Below are 20,641 nucleotides of genomic sequence, written 5' to 3' on the forward strand. Positions count from 1 at the left end.
CCAAAAACTGACCAAGTAAAGATGTCAAGCTGAGTTGTGCGCGTCGAACATTTGAGCTCAGGAATAGACTTTAAGTGTTATCTCCTGACTCAAGTCAAGAAACTGACCTAGTCACCAGTTGACTAAGCCAGTATCTTACTGATTACTCAGCGCCGCTGTTAAAACCTTTTCTCTTGAGAAAAGAAGTCTGCCCTAATCTTTAAAAAGTTTAAATAGTTCCTAATCCCCCCTGTAACTATATTTGTAACATTATAAGAGACCAACATTCTATTCATTTGGGAAATAATACAAAGTTGGGTTTTCTAACTCTCAACTTTTCTTCGAATATAATATTACATTGCAAACTTCAAATAGAACATTACATTACAATTTTGAATTGCCACTTCAATTCACATTGGAATTGTTCTTTCTCTATTTGTATCATTCCCTATCTTTAATTTCTTCCTCTCTCAATGCTAAATACAAAATTCAGAAGAAGAAAAAAATTGTATTACAAAACCTTTTTTCTTCTTCGTTTTCATAATTAAACCGAATGTAACAATAGAATCAAAGGTGAGCAAACATTCAACACCTTGTTCTGCCTTCCTTCAAACAAATTTGTCAGCCATTTTTGCCACTGATGAATATGTACCTACGCAAGCAGTCATCACTCCCACACTGATGGTGAAAGTGCAAGCTCCAATCTGATAATTATAAAAGAAAATAAACAATTTAACCAAAGTTTTAAAATAACCATTAATTTTATGCTAATATTGAAAATTAAGTGAAGGAGTTTTACTTGCAACTTGCTTAATCTTTCACGGTGTATGCTGAGATAACATGCACATGGGAAGATAATTGCCTGCCATATATATACATAAACAACTATGATTATAGAATTTTAATTATATTTAAGCTAAGGATTATTTCTGAAATAGACAACTTACCACAAGCATTGCTAATGAAGATCCAGCAAATGCCATGACAAAACCTGCATAAGTCATTTTTTCAGTTTAATTAGGAGGATATAAACAAATTTATTACTTAGAAATCAATTTGATAAAGGTTGAAAAAATATCATACCGAAGAATGGAAATGTAAGGCTACAATTAAAGTTGAAATTACTAAAACTGTTCTAATGATAAACGATAAACTGTATGATCCAAGCCGACATGAAGGCACAAGTTCTTCTAAACTTAATGCCACAGGTGTTATTGTCAATGCATACTTTGTCATTGGACTCACAACCTGAGAATCAGAGTATAATATATATCTTAAGTTTTGTACTAGAAAAATATCAAAAGTTCTAAAAAAAAGAGAAAGATTGTAGAAGATCATACCGATGTCCAGAGTGCAATCTCGGATGCACGAAGTTCTGTAGGCATGTTTAATGTGTATTGAGATTTGATCGCGTCACCAAACATAAGAAAGCCGCATACTGCTACACCAGTGTAAATCAACCAACAAAAAGTGAAGCTGCAGCAAATATGGAAAATGTTGAAAACAAAATAACTTGTGCAAGAATATCAAAGTTGCAAGAGGATCAAATTGTAGGAATCTCTATCTCATAATTCGAGCCCGTTTGGTTCTCCTTTTCATACCTAATAATCATAACTGTTGCAAAGTTTGATGGATGTTTCATGGAGCAGTAAATGTTTGGAAAAACAGCATGGCCTGAATAGCTATAACCATAGATACCAATTGCAAAAGGCTATCTATAGTGCAAGGCCCATTTGTACATGTCGAAGTTGTGGCTGGCCAAACAATTGTAAAAGCTGAGGCCAAATGGACAGAGGATGATCTCAAGAAGCTTCAAAATCACGCTTCGGCTATTAATATGCTTCACTGTGCGCTCGATGCTGCAGAATATAATAAAATCTCAGGTTGTGAGTCGGCGCAAGAGATCTGGAAGAAGCTGGAGGTCACCTACGAAGGAACCAATAAAGTAAAGGAGTCCAAGGTGAACCAGCAGATGAGACTGTACGAGCTTTTCGAGATGAACAATGATGAGGGCATTTCTGACATGAATGCAAGATTTACCAACATCATAAATGAGCTCAAGAGACTTGGGAAGATCTTCACTGAGGAAGAACAAGTCAAAAAGATACTCAGGAGTCTTCCTAAAGACTGGCAAGCAAAGAAGACTGCTGTTGAGGAAGCTCAGGACTTAACCACCTACAAATATGACGAACTCATCCGCTCGTTGCTGACCCATGAGATATCAATGAAAAACTTCGAGGTGAAGGAAAAGTCTGAAGACAAGAAGCAGAAATCTCTTGTCATGAAAGCTGACTCCACTGAAGGGAGCTCAACAGATGATGAGGAGATGGCTATGTTCACAAGGAAGATGAAAAGGCTATTCAGGAAAAATGACAAATATTCTAAGAAGCCTTATAGAAAGTTTGATAAGTATAAAGCTGACTCCAACGACAGCAAATACAAGAAAGACAACTCAAAGACTATTACATGCTTTGAATGTCATCAAACTGGCCACATAAAGTCAAGCTGCCCCATGCTGAGGAAAGATAAGAAGAACGGCAAAAAGGCAATGGTGGCTACATGGAGCGACAGTGATGAGTCTTCATCAATAGAAGCAGAGGCCACTGAGTCAGCGAAGATATGCTTCATGGCTGACGAACTTGCTGAGTCGTGCGTTTCTGAGCATACTGACCCCTCCGATGCATCTGAAGATGAGGAGCAATCAAATGAGGTAATACCACTTTCCCAGCTCAGAAACGAAATGGGTAATGCCCTGAGTGATCTTTATACACTTATCAAAAAGTGTAATAAGAAAATTAGAGCACTCAGCAGGCGCTGTGACGAGGTTGAAGAGGTCAAGCTGAGTGACCTCAGATACCTTCTTCAGGACAACTCAACGTTGCATGATAACATGAAAATCATACATGAGTCTGTCTCTGAAGTCCAATCAGTTTCAAAGAAACTGAGAAAGGACGTCACAACTATCCAAAACCAATTAAAGGTTCCAAATAAAAGAAACAGTCCTCTGAGAACTCAGTACCAAGGTACTCAGCAGAGATGGAATCCCCAGCGGAATGTTCAGTGTGACTTCTGTGGGAAGAAAGGTCACACCACGAAGGTGTGCTGGCATGCTCAGCACTAGGGTGCTGATCAGCCAGTGAGACAACCTAAACAGAAGGTCAGCTGTGACTTCTATGGAAAGAATGGCCATACTGTCCATGTATGTCGCTATAAAATAAAATATGATGCTTTACCTGTTGCACCTAACAAGCAAGGATCCAAAAAGAATTGGGTACCTAAAAGTAACTAGTTACAATGCAGGTAAGCCTGAGATGTGTTGAGAAGTCAAAGATGTGGTATATTGACAGTGCATGCTCAAGGCATATGACCGGTGATGAAACTCAGTTCATCATGTTTGAGCGTAAACGAGGAGGAAGTGTAAGTTTTGGAGACAACAAAAAGGGTAAGATAGTAGGATCAGTAACTATCGGAGGTAACCCTACTATTGAGTCAGTCTCCCTAGTCAGCGGACTCAAATATAACTTACTCAGCGTAGCTCAGCTCTATGACAATGGGAGAAAAGTTATATTTGATGCTACTGGATGTAAAATATACGAGGGTAAAACAAATGAGTTAATTTTAACTGCCCCTCGCATAGATAATGTCTTTATGCTAGACTTAGAGAAAAAGTTTTCAAAAACTGTATGCTTAGTATCAAAGGAAGAAAATTCCTGGCTATGGCACAGGAGACTTGGTCATGTAAGCATGGACCTCCTGGCCAAATTAGCAAGAAAGCAATTGGTTGAGGGACTGCCTGAACTTAAATTTGAAAAAGATCAATTATGCCACGCTTGCCAAGCTGGAAAACAAACCAAACAATCTTTTCACAGCAAAAACATTGTCTCAACTAAGCGTCCGTTAGAGCTACTACACTTGGATCTCTTCGGTCCAGTCCAGCCGCTGAGTCTGGGTGGAAGAAGATTTTCCTTGGTCACTATAGATGACTTCTCTCGGTACACTTGGGTCATCTTGCTGAGTAGCAATGATGAGACCTTTGAGACATTTTCAAATTTGGTTAGAAAAATTGAAAATGATAAAGACCTAAAATTGGCTCATATCCGAAGTGATAATGGTGGAGAATTCAAAAACCAAAAGTTTGTTGAATTCTGTGAAGCCAGCGGCATTGACCATAATTTTTCTGCTCCTAGAACACCTCAACAAAATGGGGTTGTAGAAAGGAAGAACAGAACTCTGGTTGAAATAGCCAGGACAATGCTGGATGAGCATAGGCTTCCAAAGTATTTTTAGGGAGAGGCTGTTAACACAGCGTGCTATACTCTTAATAGGGCTCTAGTTAGACCTATACTCAAGAAAACCCCCTATGAACTTTGGAAAGGACGAAAGCCCAATATTGGATACTTTCGTGCCTTTGGCTGTAAATGTTTTATTTTAAATACCAAAGATAGCTTAGCAAAGTTTGATTCAAAAGCTGATGAGGCTATCTTTCTAGGCTACTCAACAAACAGCAAAGCATACAGAGTTTTTAATAAACGAACTCAAGTTTTAGAAGAGTCAGTACATGTTGAGTTCGACGAAACTAACCCTGCAGGTAGATACCAGCCACTGACCGAGGATGATCCACACTCAGTAACCGCTGACCAAGAACCAGCTGCTGAGTCATTCACTAAAAGGCTGACCAAGAGTAAGAGTGAACCTAAGATTACTTTCACTGACCCATCTACTTCTGCAGAGATTGTTGAAACACAGACAGCACAAGACATAAATCTACCTAAAGAGATAAGGATTCCAAGAGGGCACTCAGAGAGTGCAATCCTTGATTCTACTGGGAATATCCTGATGACAAGGAATCAACTCAGGAAGTACCTCAGCAATGTAGCCTTCGTCTCAGTACAAGAACCTAAGAACTTCGCTGATGGTGAGGAAGATGAATTCTGGATGAGCGCAATGCAAGAAGAACTTGACCAATTCAGAAGAAACGATGTATGGGAGCTAGTGCCACATCCAAGGAGTCAGAAGACCATTGGAACAAGATGGGTCTTCCGCAACAAAATGGATGAGCAAGGAAATGTAGTCAGGAACAAAGCAAGGCTTGTAGCTCAGGGCTACAGTCAGCAAGAAGGTATTGACTACGGTGAGACCTTTGCCCCAGTGGCAAGGCTAGAAGCTATTAGGATCTTATGTGCATATGCATCTTACATGAACTTTAAATTATTCCAAATGGATGTTAAAAGTGCATTTCTTAATGGAGTTATAAACGAGGAAGTTTATGTTAATCAACCTCTAGGGTTTGAGGATCCAAAATTCCCAAACCACGTTTATAAACTCAAAAAGGCTCTGTACGGCCTCAAGCAAGCACCACGTGCTTGGTATGAGAGGCTGACCAGTTTCCTGCTGACTAGAAATTATGTCAAGGGCAAAGCTGATACAACCTTATTCATTAAGAGAAAGGGTAAAGATACCCTGCTGGCTCAAATTTATGTTGATGATATAATATTTGGTGCAACTAACGAATCAATGTGCAAGGAATTTAGCAAACAAATGCAGACTGAGTTTGAAATGTCGATGATGGGAGAACTCAACTTCTTCCTCGGACTTCAAATAAAACAAGGAAAGAATGGCATCTTCATCAGTCAAGCTAAATATGCCAAGGAGATATTAAAGAAATATGACTTGGAAAATTGCAAGCCAATATCCACTCCTATGGGCACTGACACTGTCCTCTGCGCTGACGAGAATGGTAAGTCAGTAGACAGTAAATTATATCGAGGTATGATAGGCTCTCTACTTTACTTAACAGCCAGTAGACCGGACATTCAGTTCTCAGTATGCTACTGTGCTAGATATCAATCTAACCCTAAGGAATCTCATTACATAGCTGTAAAAAGAATCCTTAGATACTTGCAAAGCTCAGTGAACGCAGCTTTATGGTATCCCAACACACATAGCTTTACACTCGTTGGATACACTGACGCTGACTATGGTCGAGGCAAGCTAGAACGGAAAAGCACCTCTGGAGGATGTCATTTCTTAGGAAGCTGTCTTGTATCTTGGTTCAGCAAGAAGCAGGCGTCAGTAGCCTTGTCTACCACTGAAGCTGAGTACATTGTTGTTGGTCACTGTGTTGCTCAAGTCCTATGGATTAAGCAACAGCTTGAAGACTATGGTGTACAAACAAAGACAATCGAGGTCAAATACGACAACAAAAGTGCAATTGATCTATCAAAGAACCCAATTCAACACAGCAGAATGAAGCATGTCAGCATAAGGCATCACTTCATTAGAGACCATGTACTCAAAGGTGAGATAAAGCTGACCTACGTCCCAACGGATGAGCAGCTTGCGGATATCTTCACAAAGCCACTGGCTCGTGAACAGTTCAGCATACTGAGAGAAGCCATTGGTATGTTTAATCCTCTTCAGTAAATACTTGTTCTATAATGTGAATTTATGCTGAGTGAGTTACTATGCTGAATGATTTATGCAAATGCATGCTGAGTGATTGTTATGCTGAGCACTTAACACAAAATACACATCAATACTGAGTCAATATGCACACCGAGTAGTAATCTTAAACTGAGATATCATTCTTTCATACTACTGACCACTCAGAATTCTAAACGCTTAGTATTCTAAACGTTGAGTGTTAGATCTGTTGCACTTAATGCTTAAGCACGCGAATAGCCACCTAGGATGACGTATACGCCGAATGTGTCATAAAAGCCAGGATTTTTGTCGGTTGACAATCCCAAGGCAAAACAGACACATGGATTCGTTAAGATCCACACTTCACCACTATAAATAATGGGTAAATCCCCATTGTTATCTTCTTTACGTCTACCGAATTTTAAGGCAAAGAGCTTTCTCTCTAAAAAAATTCTCAAAGCTTCCCAAACGCATTCTTCAATTATGACAAAAGTTACATTCAACATTTCCGGTGCCGGCCACCCTAAGCCCAGCTCCTATGAAACCTCCAGGCAAACCTCTGTGCCCGAATCTACCAAGGTCACTACTCCGAGCAAAGGAAAAACTGGCCAAACCTCCTCTGGTAAGGGAAAGCCTGACAAAGTCAGGACCTATTCAAAGGTCTTCGAAAACGTCCGAGAATGGAAGGTTGAGCCCTCAAGATGGGTATCTGAAGCATTCGTACAATCCGAACAACCCTTCTGTGAGTGGATTTCACAGAATGGATGGACTGAGCTGTTTTCAATTAGGGATCCCACCTATCCTGACCTTGTAAAGGAGTTTTACCACAACCTTCGCATTGCCGATGATAACCAGGACTACTTGGTAACCGTGGTGAAAAAGAAAACCATCTTCATCAACCCTCTCTACCTAGGGAATCTGCTCAAGTTAAAAACTGAGGGAGCAAGGCTAAGGAGATCTGGAGATCAGGATGGTACTGGGTACGAGGTCAACTTCTGTAAACCTGAAGGCCACTCAGGAGAAGTATCCAGTTCCTCCATGGGTCAGCACCAGAAGATGGCTCATTATCTGCTGAGTTATTTTATCTATCCTAAGATTAACTGCACCACCTCAGTAACAAACTTCGAGCAATGCTTCATCTGGCATATGCTGACGTACAAGCCGATCAACATGCCAGTATTCCTCATTGCTGGCTTCCTAAGGAGTACCGGAACTCTAAGGCTAGGATCACTCATCACCAGGATCCTCATTGATCATCAGATAGACCTAACTGGTGAAGTAAAAGCTAAAGGATCTGAGATCACAGCAGCTTCACTGAGAGCGTTGAAGTTCGGTCAGCCTCTGAAGAAAGGAAAAGCTGCTTCTACTGGACAAGCTGAGGAAACAGTTGTTCCGCAGAAAGGGAAAAGAACTAAGGCCCCCGCTTCTCGTAAAAGGAAAGCTGTTGAGACTCCTTCACATGATACTGAGTCTCCAGCTAAGAGGCAAAAGTCAGCTGGTACTAAGGGACAAGAGAGACCTAAGTCAGCTGATAAACGAAGCAGGCAAGATGAGCCTGAAACTGATGCTGATGTGCAACCTCAGAAGAAGCACAAGTCTTCTACACTGACTCCCCTCGATGCTATCCCTACTGACATTGTTGTGCCTGGTGACTCTCACTACACACAGTGTTTAGGAACTGTGTCTGAGGAACAAGAAGAAGAGGTGCATCTGGACGACCAGTTTATTGCACAAGTTGAAGAAGAACTAGATGGTGATAGTTCAGAAGATGACGAAGAAGAAGAGGCCAGCGGTCAGGATGACGCTGAGGATAATGAGGAGACAACCAGTGAGGTTAAAGCTGAGCAAGCCAATACTGTGTTGGCTGCTGGAGAAGAACAAGAACTTGACCAACACAATGTTGATCAAGTCCAAGAGCAAGCTGACCAGCTAAATATTGAGCAAGAAGAAACTTCTCCATCTCACTCAGGCGAATCTATTCTGGCTGACAATCCTCCTCGCAAAAGAAGATTGGTTAAAGCAAGTGAAAAGACAGTCAGTGAGCCTCCTGTACAACCACCAACTCTTCCTGACTTCGTTATTCAAAAGCCAACCCAGGACCCTTCTGCAGTTAAGCTAAAATTTTTCAAACGACAACAACCTCCTACTGCATCGGCATCCATCGAAAAGCAAGCCTCTGTTTCTTCCCAACAGGAACATGCCGACTTAAGTGCTTCCGCCACCTCAACAAGTCAGGTTGAGGTGATTGCTGTCAATACTGTCCATCCAAGCATTGTGCTGACTCCAAATGTATCTGCCCCTGTCAGCACCGACAGTATTCGAATTTCTACTTCTCCACTCAACAATTCTGTCGATCAATCAACCCTACCAGAATCTCAAGTGCAGATTGGAACAACACTACCAGTCACTGACCACGTCATTCCTCTAACTCCTCTTCCCGTCGATCATACTGATGCAACTGGACAACTGAATGAAGGTTCTTTAAGCTACATGAATGTCACTGAGTCTGGCAAACGCATCATCGACTCAGTACAAACCTTGATCAAAGACCTTCAACAATCGTCTTCTCCTGCTGCTGAGTCTCCTAATGTAAAGACTACTCAGCTTTCCCAAGTAACTCAGCTTCTGAACGAAGTTAAGGGATTTAAGGACTTGCTAAGTATCATCATCTCCTATCAAACACAGCAAGCTAAGCAGGATTCCATTGCAAAGCTGGCTGAGATCCAGCTGACAACTGTTCAACACTTACACGCTCTACAACAACAAGTTCAGACCTTGTTAGCTGTGAACACACACTACGCTACCTCTGATGAAGTCAATATGCTCTTTGCTCAGCTTCACACCGAGCAAATCAAAACCAACGAGCAAATGGCTTCTTATTCTCAGTGCTCAGTGGAGAAAATTGGTGAAGCTGTTCGATTGCTGAATCTGAACAAGCAAGAGATGGATACTGACGCTATGAAACAGAATGAAATACTGTCCATCACCAGAAAAACCTTCAATCACATTCGTCGCAACAATGTTCAGCGTCAATACTATGACACCTACTTACTCAAAACATTCCATCAAGTCATTGCTGGCCTGACCGATGCACTTACATGGATAGGCAAAGCTGAAGCCTTCACTGTTAGCATGATCAGCGCTGCTGAGCTTAAAATACCCACCGAAGTTTCAGACAGTGGTGTGGCTATTTTTGATGGTGTCAATGAAAGCGTCGAACGACTTAAAGCGCTGTCCACCGAACTGACCAGAGTCGTCTTAACCGACGCCTTTAGGATTCCTCCTCCCGATGCTGACAAAACGGGGGAGAAAGCACAAGCGAGAACACAGCATGAGTCTAGTCAGTCCAAACAGAAGAAAAAGAAATAGACATAGGCTAGCTCAGTATAGGCTAAGTATGTATGTAGTCTCTATGCCTGTCTCAAATTTTTGTCTTGTTTGTAAACACTGACTACCTACATTAAATATCATACTTGCATCTTATGTTCAAACTCTGAGTTATGAATTATTTTTATACGATGCTGTGTATTATGTCATTATGTATCTTCAATTGAATCAGCCTTGTTTAAATGCTTATAAAATTCATTGATTGAACCAAATGCTGATAACATGTTTGACATTGACTTATATATAGTCTTATAAAACTCATTGAACAACAAATTACTCTGCGCCCTCTGAATGATAAAACCTTCCGCTTAAACACTGAGTAAAAGAGAATATGTTCCGTGAGCTGACCTATATCTGAAAACTGACCTTAGACTTACTCGATTAAACCTTTAAATGTTTAGAGTAAAACTAAGTCAGTAGCTCAACCCTTACGGGGGAGTTTTGCTAAGTTATATTAGGTCAACTATCATGGGGGAGCTCAATACTGAGTTCCTCGCTGAATAGTTTTACCAACATCAAAATGGGGGAGTTTGTTGAAACACCTTTCCACATAATTTTAATTTGACAAAATTGTTTAAGTATAATTAAAAACATATTCTAAACACACTAAGTTTAAATGCTTTGATTTATTCTACTAATGTGTTTGTTCAATGTTGAGTTAAATTGTTTATAAGACATAAGGATTAAAAGGCCCAAGCCTAATACAACAATCAAAGCTCAAGTCAAACAGTTCAATACAACTCGGCCCGCGTTTATCAAAACGATGTCGCTGTGTACCAAAACGCAACTCAGCAAGAGAAGGATCTAGAAGACCTTCAGGGAACAACTTCGGAACGAAGCTGCTGAGTTGGTTCGACAAAGCGTACAAGACAGCAGCTAGCTTAGGAAAACTTCCAGACAAAGTATTTCTACTTTGGGTAAAGTTCAGACGACACAGTATGCTGTCCAGTTGACTTTACCATAAAAGGAGAGACATTTTGCCGAGCTGACCAAAAGCTGACCAAGGACAGAAGATACACAAATCTGATTGGCCGAGAGCTCTGAGCAAGTCAGGATGACAACGACAGGAAGTCGTTTCCCTCCAACGGTTATTTCGAAATTCGAAATGACCGATGCCTCAAGACGTCTCTATAAATAGTGCCATCAGAAGCTTCATTCACACAGAACTTGATCAAGCCATTACGCTGACCAAATTTCTACACAAGTTCTGCAAGCAAAAAGCAAAGCAAATCTTACACTACATTTCATATTTTTGTGTAAAAGTCTAGAGTGATTATTCAATCATCTAAGGTGTCTTAGCAATCATTGTTTAGGACAAACACTTATCATTTCTAGAGATTAGAAAGGAGATGCTGAGTACTCGGTTATAGTACTCAGCGAGAGATTAGGATTGAGTAGAGGTATAGAGGAAGGTACTCTTGTTATACTCAGTTGCTAAGATTGTAAAAGGTTTGAGGCTCTACCTTTAAAGAGCTCAGTAGAGGATTTGAAATCTCGGAACGTGTTCCGGGGACAGGACGTAGGCTTAGAAGAAGCCGAACCTGGATAAATCTGCTGAGTAACGTATTTCTTACCTTAAACTCCTTATATATATTGCTTGCTTAAATAACCAAAAACTGACCAAGTAAAGAGGTCAAGCTGAGTTGTGCGCATCGAACATCTGAGCTCAGGAATAGACTTTAAGTGCTATCTCCTGACTCAAGTCAAGAAACTGACCTAGTCACCAGTTGACTAAGCCAGTATCTTACTGATTACTCAGCGCCGCTGTTAAAACCTTTTCTCTTGAGAAAAGAAATCTGCCCTAATCTTTAAAAAGTTTAAATAGTTCCTAACCCCCCCTGTAACTATATTTGTAACATTATAAGAGACCAACATTCTATTCATTTGGGAAATAATACAAAGTTGGGTTTTCTAACTCTCAACTTTTCTTCGAATATAATATTACATTGCAAACTTCAAATAGAACATTACATTATAATTTTGAATTGCCACTTCAATTCACATTGGAATTGTTCTTTCTCTATTTGTATCATTCCCTATCTTTAATTTCTTCCTCTCTCAATGCTAAATACAAAATTCAGAAGAAGAAAAAAATTGTATTACAAAACCTTTTTTCTTCTTCGTTTTCATAATTAAACCGAATGTAACAATAGAATCAAAGGTGAGCAAACATTCAACACCTTGTTCTGCCTTCCTTCAAACAAATTTGTCAGCCATTTTTGCCACTGATGAATATGTACCTACGCAAGCAGTCATCACTCCCACACTGATGGTGAAAGTGCAAGCTCCAATCTGATAATTATAAAAGAAAATAAACAATTTAACCAAAGTTTTAAAATAACCATTAATTTTATGCTAATATTGAAAATTAAGTGAAGGAGTTTTACTTGCAACTTGCTTAATCTTTCACGGTGTATGCTGAGATAACATGCACATGGGAAGATAATTGCCTGCCATATATATACATAAACAACTATGATTATAGAATTTTAATTATATTTAAGCTAAGGATTATTTCTGAAATAGACAACTTACCACAAGCATTGCTAATGAAGATCCAGCAAATGCCATGAAAAAACCTACATAAGTCATTTTTTCAGTTTAATTAGGAGGATATAAACAAATATATTACTTAGAAATCAATTTGATAAAGGTTGAAAAAATATCATACCGAAGAATGGAAATGTAAGGGCTACAATTAAAGTTGAAATTACTAAAACTGTTCTAATGATAAACAATAAACTGTATGATCCAAGCCGACATGAAGGCACAAGTTCTTCTAAACTTAATGCCACAGGTGTTATTGTCAATGCATACTTTGTCATTGGACTCACAACCTGAGAATCAGAGTATAATATATATCTTAAGTTTTGTACTAGAAAAATATCAAAAGTTCTAAAAAAAAGAGAAAGATTGTAGAAGATCATACCGATGTCCAGAGTGCAATCTCGGATGCACGAAGTTCTGTAGGCATGTTTAATGTGTATTGAGATTTGATCGCGTCACCAAACATAAGAAAGCCGCATACTGCTACACCAGTGTAAATCAACCAACAAAAAGTGAAGCTGCAGCAAATATGGAAAATTTTGAAAACAAAATAACTTGTGCAAGAATATCAAAGTTGCAAGAGGATCAAATTGTAGGAATCTCTATCTCATAATTCGAGCCCGTTTGGTTCTCCTTTTCATACCTAATAATCATAACTGTTGCAAAGTTTGATGGATGTTTCATGGAGCAGTAAATGTTTGGAAAAACAGCATGGCCTGAATAGCTATAACCATAGATACCAATTGCAAAAGGCAATCCTGAAAAGTTTATTGGTATTCCATATTGGTGAAATCCTACTTTATCCACCACTCCTACCCATAATAAGCATATTGCTACCAAAATAGATGCACCAACTCCCCCAACTGCAAATTAAAACTTCGACATCAGCAACTCGTTAATCAGTATTTCAAAAAACTATAGGAAGACGATGATCGAACCTGAAAGGTACGACAACAAACTAAGGTCTCGAAGCCATACAGTCGGAAGAACAATTGTTGTTACCATAATAGCAAAGATTTGATGAGCATCAAGATTTATTCCACCCAAACTCATGAATGTGTTTGGAAACAATGATGTTAAGTTATCACTCATCATAATTATGTACTCCACACAAGCTGCCTACAAGCCAAATCTTCAGATCACAATAAACAAGTAAAGAATTTAGAAAGGACTAAAATCATTTCAACTTACATATAACTCCAAGTAGAGTAATATCTGCATATATCATCAAAACCCAAATTTTTGTAAGCAGTTAAATTTGAATGAAAATAGACTTGTTTTAAAACAAATTGTTAACTATCTCACAGATATTGTAAGGCGGCCACCGGTTCCAAAAGCAGCTTGTCCTATATCAGGGTAAGTTCGGAGTTCGTCTGAGCTTTCTAAGCACTTCTGTAATAAAATCCCTGTATAGCAGGAAAGGATGCCAAAGAGTAGTAAGATAAAGAGGCTTAACCATCCTCCCTCTTTAATTGCATATGGAGTTGTAAGGAGTCCTATGCCACACAGAACATTTATTCCTACACATTGAGCAACCATATACAAAAGCATATTAAACACACATTTCAAGTTCCATCATTAAACTTTCGCAAGAATAGTTTTTATTATATTCGTGACATTCTTACCATTAAGTACTGCTTGAGTAATTGAACTTTCGCTATCCTGAGGTGGCGGTTGAAGGAAGGACGATATCCGAAATCGAGAAGATGTAGTAGATAATTTCAATGGTAATGTTGAGGTTGGAACTTCCTCTTTGTCTAAACTTTCTTGAGAAAGAAGAGATTTACTTAGGGAATTAGAGTTTTCTGAGCTACGACGTCTCTTGCACATTGAAGTTAAGCCTGCTACGATAGTAAAAGGGATTGAAGGAGGTGTCACACTCAGCAAATCTATTGAGTTCCTGCATATAACATTCATAAAGAAAATGTTTATCTTTATCCTAGTAGTGAAAAGGCAATATATATCAGCATATGTTCAAGTTCTTATAAGCAATTTACTTTGCATTTTGTTAAGAAATTTAGTATCTCATCGCTAATGCGAGATAGTAACACACTCTAATCAACATTAAGATTGAATCAATGTCGAAAATGTAATGATAATCAATCATGAATTTGTTAGGATCTCGTATAAATTAAACTGGTAACTAGGTGATGTGTATAAATAAAACAGAGTAATAATATAAAATTAGAACAATAAAATAAAGTAATAAGGAGAGACACAAATTTGACTTGGAAACCCTTTTGTAAGAGAAAAACCATGGGGCATCGAAAAATAACTCCACTAATAATAATAATGGGAATACATAATAAGACTCTCTCAAGCTCACCCAAACTTGAGGTATACAATAATTTAGGAGACAGTTGGAACCCTCAAATTTGAACCTTACACCTAAACAATGTAATATTTCCCAAATCACTCTCAACTCTCTCACTAATTTTCTCTCAACTCTCTCTTTTGCAACCAACAAAAAAAAAAGGAACAGACTCTGCAAATAAAGAGGATCAAACTCTTTTTTTTCTGGAATGAATAAACCACATTATAATAGTTGGTATTTATAGCCTTTCAAAGGCCAAAAATGGCAACAACTCCCAACTATATTTCGGTGCAATAATGGCAGCTTCCTATTTTTTCTTTGCCATTGTCAAACCTTTTAATTTGTCTGAACCCTACTGAATTTCATTTATTTTCCATCAAAATCATAATAATGTAATCTAATGTAATGAGAACCAATGTTGAATTTGTCGAACAAAACAAAAATCGAATTCGAAAATACAAGAAGACAAAATTGAAATTAGATGAAAGTAGAAAAAGAAAAGAATACCTATAACTCTGAGGCCATGTTGTATGATTATCTTCGTTGCTGTAGGTCCTATGGGGTGAAGAAATGGAGTTATCAGAATCAGTTTCGGAATCATGTTCACAAGTCCTTTCTGCTTGGTTTTCTTCATCGTCGGTTTGCAATTCATCCCAACGATCTCGACCGAAATCCTCATCTCCCTTCATCTTTCTCTCTTAATCTGAGTCACTATATAAATTCAAAATGCAAATAAACTTTCCATGAAAAGAAACCGAAAATAATCCTATTTGATTAGAAGAATCAAAAAGAAAAAAACTAATTAAGATGCAAGAGATATAGATACGAATTCAAGGTTATGTTAATTTTGCAATTCCTACACTTGTTAATTCATATGATCAGTTGTTTCTAAAGGTTTTTTTCGTGTGACTATTTATAGAAAATGCTTTAAGGGGAAACAAAGAAAAAATAATAAAATTTGAATAAGAAATTATCAAAATGAATTTCGTAATTGGAAGTATTTCTGTAACATTCAATGACTTGCATCTTCTAATATTTGGATTATTGACCTTATATATATATCAGGATATTATCACCAATTTAATAATAGAGATAAAGAAAATATCAATTTAGTTTCACGTATAAAATAGTACCAATATATACTTAACGTTTAAAAAAAAGTTTAATACATCATTTGTTTTCTGAACTTGTCCAAAAAATTTGATTGTTCCCCTAATTTTCAAAGTGTCTCGATAGTCCCCTCAACTTACCTAAAATGTTCAGTTAGCCTCTGAACTTGCGCAAAATATAATCAATTGATAATTCGATTGTAAAAAAAACAAGTTAAATGTGGAAAATTAGGTTTTGGTGAAGAAGAAAAGAAAAATAAATAGAAGAGAAGAAAAATGAAGAAATAAAAAGATAGACAACTTGTAGCTATACCAACCTATAAAAAGCTATCGTGTTTTTGTCCACTTTATTAAAAAATTAAATATATATCCAATTATATTTTCAATTAATAAAATTTGTCTCCTTTTCTCAATTAAAAAAAACAAATGGAGACAAAAAAAAAAAAAATAGTCCTCTATTATTTTTTAAACCAATGATCAATGACATAAATTATAATTTATCCGGAAGTACCTCTGCCTCAAACTTTCTTTTATTGTAGTGGCTTTTGCATATCACTCTAAAGCGAAATCTGATATTAGCATAACCTATAGATATACAAAGCGTTTTTGTAACACATGTGCTCCTTCTCTCTATGTTCCTCCATGTTTATATTCTCTCATATTTGTCGAGTCCTTTTTTCAGACTTCTTTTTTACATTGTATTTATCTTTTCTTAATTAGTTTCTTATGAATGAATAAGGATCAAGAAACTTTCATTATGAATTAATGTGTTATGATTATAGTGACAATAGTCTATATATACATTGTTAATAGAGTACAAAACCATAATGGATATATCTATCACATAAGCAAAAACGGTTTCAACTTCCTAACAGACTTACAAGTTGAAACAATTAAAACAACTTAAACATGCATATGCTTAACTGAATTGATATGTTATTCTTGTTCTTATTGCCATCAGCTGTAGTTTTTCCTACAAGTGTTATCTTTCAATTTTTCCAAAAGTTTTCAACTGCAACTAAACTCATTTCCAATTACTCATTGATTTCGTTGGAAGACGAATAAGCTAAGGGGGAAGAAGGGAGAGAATGAGTCGATGGAAAATGAGAGGATGGAAAATTCTTTGGGTCCCATAATTGGAAGTGCTCTTATCGAAAGTTAAAAGAGAATGAAATTGATTAACCATCTAAAAAAGTATAGGGACCCCCTTTGTTGATTTGAGGAGAATGGACAGCTAATTGATTTTGGCTCTATAGGATAGGGAGGTAGATAGGCTTTCCCTTAATAATATTTTGCATTTGTGTATATAGTAATTACTCAACGTATTGCATGGGAATTGTTAATGCTTATATCGCCTTCAAATTCATATGTGACAACTTTATCAAATTTGCAATTGCAGAGAGAAATTACTTGTTTTGGAAGAGGAGAGTGAAATTGCTAAATAATAAAATATCATGTTTAATATTATAAATTACATCTAATAATATAAACACTATATATTTTATATTAAAATATAATTTTGACCCCATAAATTGAAAGTGATGGAAATTGCATAATGAAATGCATTTGAAAGTGAGATTGAAATTCTACCGATGTGACACTATGGATCCAACACTCTACAATTGCATGATGGAGATGCAATTATCTTTCAATAACTTGTTGCATAATTTCAGAAAATTAACATTCCTTACAATATTAATATCCTTTGAGTTATTTTAGCTGAGGTATTATAAAGTAAGGTAAGTGTATCGAAACATAAGTGTTTGTTTTTAGGTATAAAAAATGTTTATGGTTATTGATGGCGATAACATATGTGAATATTGAATATTTGGTCATAGATCAAGCCATATATATCCTCACCTTCTTCCATTTGGATGTCATATATAGGCTTCTAAAAGCTTCCTCTGTTATTCTGTCAAAACGAAGACTTCTCTCTTATTCGGGAGTGTCCGTCGCACATATATAGCATCACTCTGATAAGAAATCTTTATCTTTTTTTGGTCCTTTCCTTATGAAATTCAGAGTCAATTTTATCCTATTTAGACAAAGGGTCTTCACTCATCATAGCATACTTTTGTTTAATTCTCTTTTCACATCCTTAGATCAAACTGACTTAAGTGTTGGAGTACCCATTGCTAAAGACTCGACCAAGATTTTTTTACAATTTCAGCAAGCATGATTGATCCCCATCCTTGAAAATATTATTTGGATCCTTCCATCCTCGTATCTAGACTCGACGATAAAATTTACCCCCATGTTATTATTGGTGCAATGAGTGTTAACTTGAGAGCTTTCATCAAAGTTTGACATGTCTATCTTGGTAGAAACAAACATAGTTTATTTGAGGATGGCAGATAACTCGCCTGACACAACCAAGATGTTTGGAAAACAAAAGAATAACTATGTCCATGTGGTCATCAAGGAATTGGATTCCACCTCATATGGTAAGAAATCTAATTCCTTAAAAAGGTAAAAATATTGTCTTGAATAGCCCAGATCCGCCTACACTTTCCTCTTATTGTGTCAACAAAATACCTAGTTTTCATGTCAATGCCCTAGCCATAACATCATTGATAGAAGGGTACCCTCGTGAAAAGAGTGATAATAAACACCGAAAGTTATATTAATGTGATCACTAGAGACGGTGTAAATAGCCCGAATTAGGGTTATACTTATACATATATCAATGATATATTTGAGCGGGTGCAATATTTTGGTAATTGATCATGTCACTTTCAGTTGTGTGTTTGGGTGAAGAACACAAGTGAAAGGCTGATTGTGAGTTTTTTATCGCCTACCTTGATTTTTCATATAATGTCATTATAGGCATGCTTTTATATCTGAATTAGAGGCCATCACATCGATTAGATAGAAATCCATACACATTACAATGGAGGAAGGAATAGTGATATCTAGGGGGTATATCGAGACCTTTGACATTAGAGAAGTCGGATTCTTTAGATTGTTGTAACTTGATAGAAGGTGTGAAGAAAGAGGCTATGGAGCTCTTGAAGGAAGAGCATAATGTATTTTCCTGGAGTATGGATGATATGGAGGGCTTATATCCGATAACAATCATGCACAAGCTTAATATCAATCCAAAAGTTAAACCGGTTGTCCAAAAAAAGAGGAATCAAGCACTAGATATGTAAGAAGCAGTTGGCAAGGAGATAGAGCAATTGTTGAATGTTGGCTTTATCCGGGAGGTGTACTACCTAGACTGGTTGGCCAACATAATCCTGGTGAAAAATCCCAATTGATCATACCGGATGTGCATAGACTTCACAGACTTGAGTAGGGCCTTCCTAAAATATAACTACCTTCTGATAAACATAGACTAGCTCGTGGATGCTACTACAAGGGGTGAGGTGTTCTTTTATTTAAATTCTAGATCTGGATACCATTATATTTTTTATATAACCAAAGGATCGGGAAAATACCAGTTTCAGCACTATAAGGCTATTTAATGTTATAATATTTTTCCTTTTAGTATAAAAAATGCAGGAATTGAGCCATTCATCTATAGGATATCTATAAATACTTCAAGCTAGTTATCTTTGAAGGGAAACTTGGAGAACATATAGAGGTCTATGTGGATAACATGATTATCAAGAACAAGAATTGAGTCAGCCATCTATGGGATATCTATAAATATTTTGACACCCTCCAGCAACATCGGCTCAAGATTAATAAAATGAAATTGTACATTCGACGTAGACTCGAAGAAATTTCTCTAATTCATGATATCCTAAAAGGAATCCAAGTGAACCTAATGAAAGTTCAAAGAGTATTAAACATGACTGCACCAACATGCCTCAGAAAAATGCAAAATCTTAATGGTATAATCAATCCCCTAAGTAGATTTTTCTCTTGCTCAACTAGAAGATGTTTTTCTTTCTAAAAATCCATAAAAAGATAAGGATTTCTATTGGACTGAAAAGTTATAGGAAGACTTCGAGGAGATTAAAGATTTCATATCATCACCGCCTCTATGTAGCTTCCCATGAAAAGAGGAGATCTTATACTTTCACCTAGAAACTACTACTAAGACCATATGTTCAGTTATATAGAGGGGAGTATTGAGAAAATTAACTATTAATTTAAAACAATTAAATAAAATAAATATTGTCGTGAAGTTTCAATTAATTATGGCCTATTTTTATAATTTGTATTATTGATGGATTGTTTTTATAATTTGTAATTATTTAAAAAAAAAAGTTGACTGCATTAATTGAGTGTGCACCGAATTGGTGCACACCCAATTAATAATCTGTCAACTTGTTAGTTGGCAGATGAACCCATCCTTTGGCCTATAAAAGAATACACACATAGATTGAGGGGGAGAAAGTGTGAGAAAGAGAATAAAAAGGAAAATGTGAGGAGTTGAGAGCATTGAGAGATTAGGGAGCAAGGCAAAATGAATTAAGAGAGTTTTGCGAGAATTAAGTCTTCGGTTAGGATATCTTAATTTGGAGAGGGTAGTTTAATTATTTTGGGAGAGACAAAAATAGTAAGATAATTACTTTGGGTATTTTCGGGAAACATCTAAGTGCTACTATTTTTGTTTTATCTCATTGTAACTCTAAAAAGTTTTTAGAGAACACCTTATTGTACACCTCATAAATGCAATAAAATTGAGATTTATTGCTTCCGCTAAATTGTCTTAATCCAGAAAATTCCCAACAGGGAGTGGAAGGTTAGAAATACCTAATCTATTACACCAGCATGGTACTAAGGGATGTAGAGCTCTGTTTGACTTTGGATTAACAACCTCTATTTGGTTGCATCCATACTTCTAAGCACACACCGTAGTCGTCAGAACTACTTTTTCATTGCAAAAGGTATTGATGAGGCCAGACATTTGATAGTCCAGCGGAATAGC

At 37.0% G+C, this 20,641-nt stretch overlaps 1 protein-coding gene across 3 annotated transcripts; it reads right to left on the reverse strand.

Annotated features, from left to right (window-relative positions):
• Nucleotides 1–286: 286 nt before the first annotated feature.
• LOC136205359 (amino acid transporter AVT1D-like) lies at nt 287–16,504 on the reverse strand. Of its 3 annotated transcripts, none has more exons than XM_065995904.1 (12): nt 16,271–16,504; nt 15,158–15,361; nt 13,962–14,236; nt 13,642–13,856; nt 13,528–13,551; nt 13,275–13,455; nt 12,980–13,199; nt 12,719–12,854; nt 12,461–12,626; nt 927–970; nt 779–841; nt 287–683 (listed from the first exon to the last, which is right to left on the reverse strand). In XM_065995904.1, exons 2-12 carry the CDS (start codon nt 15,337–15,339, stop codon nt 588–590), a joined length of 1,602 nt encoding a protein of 533 aa, XP_065851976.1. In that variant the 5' UTR covers nt 15,340–15,361; nt 16,271–16,504; the 3' UTR covers nt 287–587. The 3 variants fall into 3 exon arrangements, with proteins under 3 accessions (XP_065851976.1, XP_065851975.1, XP_065851977.1); XM_065995903.1 differs by lacking the exons at nt 287–683; nt 779–841; nt 927–970 and adding exons at nt 11,660–12,081; nt 12,177–12,239; nt 12,325–12,368; XM_065995905.1 differs by lacking the exons at nt 287–683; nt 779–841; nt 927–970; nt 15,158–15,361; nt 16,271–16,504 and adding exons at nt 11,660–12,081; nt 12,177–12,239; nt 12,325–12,368; nt 14,663–14,837.
• Between the last annotated feature and the right edge of the window lie 4,137 nt (nt 16,505–20,641).

Source organism: Euphorbia lathyris, chromosome 9 (genome assembly GCF_963576675.1).
Source record: "Euphorbia lathyris chromosome 9, ddEupLath1.1, whole genome shotgun sequence".
Classification (NCBI taxonomy): Eukaryota; Viridiplantae; Streptophyta; class Magnoliopsida; order Malpighiales; family Euphorbiaceae; genus Euphorbia; species Euphorbia lathyris.

Excerpts from the sequence above, each read along its gene's own strand:
- LOC136205359 (XM_065995904.1), bottom strand. The coding sequence starts at position 15,339 with ATGAAGGGAGATGAGGATTTCGGTCGAGATCGTTGGGATGAATTGCAA. Across the intron at positions 14,237-15,157 it reads ACATGGCCTCAGAGTTATAG|GAACTCAATAGATTTGCTGA; the intron begins GTATTCTTTTCT and ends TGTTATATGCAG. Across the intron at positions 13,552-13,641 it reads GTGGCCGCCTTACAATATCT|ATATTACTCTACTTGGAGTT; the intron begins GTGAGATAGTTA and ends TGATATATGCAG.